Source organism: Aplysia californica, unplaced genomic scaffold (assembly GCF_000002075.1).
Source record: "Aplysia californica isolate F4 #8 unplaced genomic scaffold, AplCal3.0 scaffold00369, whole genome shotgun sequence".
NCBI classification, from domain to species: domain Eukaryota; kingdom Metazoa; phylum Mollusca; class Gastropoda; order Aplysiida; family Aplysiidae; genus Aplysia; species Aplysia californica.
The window spans coordinates 755657-761732 of record NW_004797639.1 but is presented as its reverse complement, the minus strand read 5'-3'; the positions used below and the strand labels follow the sequence as shown (position 1 = coordinate 761732).

General features: G+C 43.0%; 1 protein-coding gene across 1 annotated transcript in view; it reads left to right on the top strand.

The window, feature by feature from the left end:
- Window positions 1–5521: 5521 nt before the first annotated feature.
- LOC118478107 overlaps window positions 5522–6076 on the top strand; it is a 9251-nt gene continuing 8696 nt past the window's right edge. Inside the window, exon 1 of the mRNA XM_035971061.1 lies at window positions 5522–5561. Coding sequence (XP_035826954.1) covers window positions 5522–5561 — 40 coding nt within the window. The remainder of the gene's footprint in view (window positions 5562–6076) is intronic.

Here is a 6076-nt window from a genome sequence, read left to right as displayed (position 1 = left end):
GAGGGGGCAGTATTTCAACAGGTATGAAGCTCGCCTGCAACCCAGATGTTCGGTGTTACATTTTTTCATATTTTTTTCAACACTTTTTTATCCTTGAGTAGGTAGGAACAAACACTGCCTTTATCTTCTCGAATAGAGACGAAACATTTTGGAGGTCTCATGTGAAATTGTTGCACGTTAAAGATCTCTGACTGTTCTAAAATCGAAATAAATATCCCCTTCGGCCGCCTTCCCGGCAAAATTAAAAGTTAATTTCCTGTCTAACACCAGAAGCAACTCTAGTCAGTATAAGTATTAAGAGTATCTTTAAAAAATGTTATGTGGTTGCCTGTCAGACAAAGCATTTTTCTACGTTCCATGTATACAAAACAACAGTGATAAAAAAGCTTTGCAGTTAAGTTACTCCTTGAGCGCCAGCAGAAGAAGAAGAAGAAGAAGAAGAAGAAGAAGAAGAAGAAGAAGAAGAAGAAGAAAAAGGAGAAGGAGGAGAAGAAGAAGAGGACAGTGCCAGCTTTTAACGGTTTCCATATTATGACAGGTAGGAACAGAACCCAAGTTTGCGGAAAGGACGAAAGCGGAGGCGTGTTACTTGAGAAGAAAAATAGCAAAATAAAGAAAGCTAGGTGCTTTCTACAGTAGAAAAAAAAATACTGTGTCCTCCCGATATTGAACTCTTGAATGTTAGAGTGCAGTTGTAGGAGGGGGGTTCAAGAAGTCTTTAGTCTAAATATGAAGGAATAAAGATAGAGCTTTGTAACTTGGCACACATATTTCCATTTCTCTACATAGTTACCATGCAGAGTAACATATTTCTGCCATCTCTGTTTGACCTTCAAAAGTCCTTGAGAAAAAAAAAAGACCCAGAATGGGCCCATAACCAGTCTTCCACAGCCCCAATGGCGTCCTCGTTGTCATGGGAACGACATTCTTTTAGTGATTTTCTAAAATTAGGAAACAGAAAAACGTCTGAAGGGGCTAGGTCTGGTGAATACGTTGGGTGTAGCAGGATTTCAAAGCCGCACTGTTCTGCTGTCTGGACTGTTTGTTGTGCCCTGTGCGCATGGGCGTATGCAGTAGGAGGACCCCATTACGGAGTTTTCCACGTCTTTTTTCTCACCAATTCGTACTACAATTTTACCAGCAAATCCGAATACTAGTCCTCTGTGACTGTTTTTCCATTATCCAGGTAGTCGGACATGATGGTACCTTCACAATTCCAGAAACACGACAGCATGACCTTTCCACTTGACGATGTTACATTTGTCTTCTTTGGTGAGGGAGAAGAAAGCGGTTTCCATTGTATGGAGGACATTTTTTGTTCTGGATCAAAATGATAAATCCATGTTTCATCCGTAGTCACCATGTTTTTAAAGAAATTTGTGTCAGTGGACTCAATTCGAAGGAGAGTTTTGCAGGACTCAACCCTCTGCTTCCTTTGCTCACTTGTCAAAAGGCGGGGTACCCACCACGTAGGCACCTTATTCATGTTAAGATGGTCATGGAGACTCATTTCAATTGACCCTACACTGATTCCCGTTTCACTTGAGAGCTGTTTAGCAGTTATACGTCGGTCTTGTAAAACCAGTTTCTTCACTAAGGATACATTCTCTTCAGTTACCACAAAGGATGGGCGCCCTTCACAATCTTCATCCATCACCGACATGAATCCAGATCTGAATTTTCTTACCCAGTAGGTCACAGTATTTTAACGAGGACATTAATTTGTCACCATAAACTTGGACCATTTCCTGAAAAATGTCCGAAAGGGATTTTCCTTGCAAGTGTAAAAACTTGATAAATGAGCGATATTCAACAGGCTCCATGGCACAGCTTCAGAAAAGGAAAACCAAACGTTTTTGTGCATTGTTTCATTGAACACGCTTAGCTCGAACCAGCTGTTAACTGGCACGATCAGCAGGCAGACCCTTTCATGGATCTTGGAGAGGAGGGAGGAGCAGCTATGGCATTGTGTCGCCTGCAATGATACATATTCTTCAACCAAGTAAGCAATTGAACACGCTGACTCATCATCGATCATCACCATCATCCAGTGCCAGATTTGGGACAGACATCGGCGATCATGGTTCTCCATTCATTCCTTTGCTCGGATGCTCTAAAAAAAAGCTACGTTTCCTTGATCTTTCCCTGTTACCCATTTGTTTAGGTTCCCTTAGTATGTTGTTCTGGGCCTACCCCTGCCTCGTTTGTCCTCACGCTGACTATTTCGTTATAACTGTCGGATTTTTCCGAAAATTTACATGGTATATTCCAAAGAAATTGTCTAAAGGCTGGCGAGATTTCATTACTCTACCATGAAACCTTCACACCCAGACCATAGACTTATTAAACCCCCCTCGTACTATTTGCATCGTACAAATCTCGGGTGTGATTAGATCTATCATACATGAACACCCCACCCCCAGCGAAGCCAAAAATGGGTTGTGCCGTCGATACTCTGACCTCACAGATTCACCTGCTGTACACGAACTCACGGAAAGTGTCTTATACTCGACGGTTTCAACTGTGGTTGACTTGGCTCGTCACCTCATTTCCTCCACCGGTGTACCACTTGTCCAGTCAGTGATCAGAGACCAAAGAGCCATTGACTTTCGCTGGCGCAACTTTCGTCATATACCCTGCTCGACAGCATGCTCTTTGCGCTTTGCGCTTTATTATTATTACCCAGCAGACCCTAGAGCATTCAGAAATGTTCTCAGCTTTCCGAGAAGCATACAGTGCAAGCAGCTAAGTAACGCCCAGACACTAGCAAACTGACAAGATCTTTCGCTGTCTGTAGCCGGTTACCCATTTCTATCTAGGTGAATCTGTTATACCCAAACAAACATGAGGGTGTTTCCACTCAACAGACTAAGATAATAATACATTTTAAGACGCTCGTAATGACAATGAGAATTTAATCGACGTTTTTATTGTTTTTCTTCCATTTTTAGTACCATCCGTCCGCATAGACCTACTAAAAGCAAATGTTAAGAAGCACGTTGGAATGGGTTTGAGATTTCTCGTCAAAAGAACCATGTAATATTAAGCTGAACGTTCTGTAACTAAGTATCATGATAATATTAAGAACACAATGGGGAGGTACAGTGGAACATGGGGTGGGGGTGGGGGTGGGGGTGGGGGTCGGGGTGGGGGTGAGGGGCACGGTTGTGTAAGCAGTGACAAGGAAGACTAGTTTGTGTAAAGTGATTAATTTTTTTTCTGGAAAGAATGTTTTTGAAGTTAATTTGTTAAAGACAAAGGAAATGTTCTTCGACACCAGAAAAGCCAGACATACACACATATATACACACACACACACACACACACACACACACACACACACACACACACACACACACACACACACACACACACACACACACACGCACACACGCACACACATACACACGAGTAGGCAGCTTTTATAAAGCACCAACAGGGAGACTGGCAGTGTCTGCATGTTCACGATGTCCTAGAGCAAACATAAGGGGACGCTGCTCAGCTGAGAGAATTAGTTGATAAGTAACGGATTTGAATCTTCCCTTTCCCCAACTGCCCCCCCCCCCTCGCTCTCTCTCTCTCTCTCTCTCATTCTCCTTCTCGACCTATGTCTCCCCCCCCCCTCTCTCTGTTTGTGTGTGTGTGTGTGTGTGTGTGTGTGTGTGTGTGTGTGTGTGTGTGTGTGTGTGTGTGTGTGTGTGTGTGTGTGTGTGTGCGATCAGAGAGGGCAGGGTATTTGTCTTATATCACCAGGCGTGTACCGAATGTCCCGGGGTATTGTAGAGTTTGAGTGTGGTACCACTGACAGGCCAGGCTCTCAGCTTGACCGTTTTAACATCACATCGAGATACAGCTGCGTCTCATGGAAACAATGCTTGTTGCCAAACTTTGAATATGATACGAATACATGTATCTCCATAAGACTAGTTGAGAGCCAAGCTTCAAGCCAAAACAGCATCTCTTGTAAAAGCAACAGGAAAAATAAGAAACTAGCAGGAAACTTATGCGATTTCTCTGTTTGTTCTGAATCCCATTACATATCTCAGGCACAAAGACCCCCGAGAGATGAATGGAGCACCAATCTACCTTAAAGCCCGAGAAAATCTCACTATGTTGTCGTGTAGACCAAGTCCAATGAAAGAACAAGTGAACAAGCATACACACCGGGGTGGAAAAAGGGTTTTTTTTGGGGGGGGGGGGCACAAGAAAAAAGTCTATTATAAAGAAGAATAAAATAAGATTTGTGCTCTAAAATAAACGGGGGCTGCAAAATTAAAAGAACGAACATCTAACAGCTACCACAGGCCTAGAAGGCTGAAACAGGTCTTTATGTTCAGACCTAGGACTTGAACACCGCAGTCTGAAAGCCCAACGCGTTGGCCTACAAGAAATTCAAGACCGGAGAGTCGACAATGAAGACACCAAGACGGCTTAGCACAGACATGAGGTAACTACGGTCTGGGGGCCAGATCTGGGCCAGTTTCAGACGTGCCACTCAGTCGACCAATTGATTAATAATGAAAGTGGCTCGCGGTGGGTTGATTATTAAGTTAGAAAAAAACCAAACAACAAACCAAAAAACTGTCCGTCTTAAAAACCCGTGTCAATAGTTTCCGGCCCAGCCAGAACGAATAATATAACATTCTCTCTCATGAATCGCCTTAGAGTAACATAATCATTATGCTTTAGAGTCAGTTTTCGTCGTCTCAGGATGAGACATTGGGTAATTCAACCGATTTCATTAAATTTTCTCCTGCTTTGGCCTGTAAGATATTTGGAACCTCATGCGACTTGTACATGCGTGCCCCTGCCTGGTTTAGTGTGCATTACAGAACTAATGTATTTACTGTCACCAGTTAAACAGCTGAAACTCAAGAGGGGGACACATTTGAAAATCGTTGGGAGGTCTAATGGATCACTATGCCCGTCAAAGTGAGTGGTACCTCGATGAGAAGAAGAAGAAGAAGAAGAAGAAGAAGAAGAAGAAGAAGAAGAAGAAGAAGAACAACAACAACAACAACAACAGCAACAACAACAGCAACAACAACAACAACAACAACAACTACAGTAACGACAACAACAGCAAAAAGTTGCATCTGACTTGACGAGTCCGGACTGAGCAAGTCAACAGGAGGCAGATAGCTCTCCCCCAACCCCTCCCCTTGGAAAAACACAATTTTTTAATATACCTCATCAACAACAGTTGCACTGAGTGACATACCAAGTTTAAGCACGACCCTGAACACATTATGCTTACGCTACGACATATTCAACCTCCCAGCATGACCTTGAAGTTGGGACTGTTGTTGCCTCCACTGGCCTGACCTACCATTAAAGCCAGACACATCCCACGTACACGCAAGGACTCATATCCAGGCGTTCCTGTCGTAACTAGGACAGTACCTCTGGACGCACAGGCGTAGGGTAGACCACAAGGAATCTGTGCTGTGCTCAAGGACCTCAGCTCATAGTCTGAACGTTTACTGGTGTCTGTGGTTTCCTGATAATCTATTGTGACGTCATGGCCTCTCTGCGCTCCATTGTGCTCATCTGTTTCACATGTAAGTATCAAGGGTGGAAGGTGAAAGGCTGAGGTTCAAATCCCTTACGAATGTTGATAGATTGATAGTGGCAACCACATAAAATTTATATTTTTGTTTGGAATTGTATGCTATGGTGGCATTGTGACAAAATGTCAGATACTGAGACTCAACCAAGTCAGAAAGAGAAAAGAAAAATTAATTCAGCAAGAACTATCTTTCTTCGGAGATTTATGCAATCTTTTTTTTCTTCTCCTGAATAGGGAATCGGAAACACCTAGACGAAATGGTAGATTTATTTCTAGATCGATAACAACAACATTTCAAAACGACCGAGCACAAACAACAATATCAGTTCTTGTGTACCAGTGTCAAGAAGGCTGCTACAATCTTCGTTCCAGGTTGCAAAGAAAGAAGTGTTCAGCCTTGTAGATGGATGTTTTGATCGTTTTTTTCTGACTGCTGTTTTCAGTAGGGGTTTAAATACACACACACACACACACACACACACACACACACACACACACACACACACA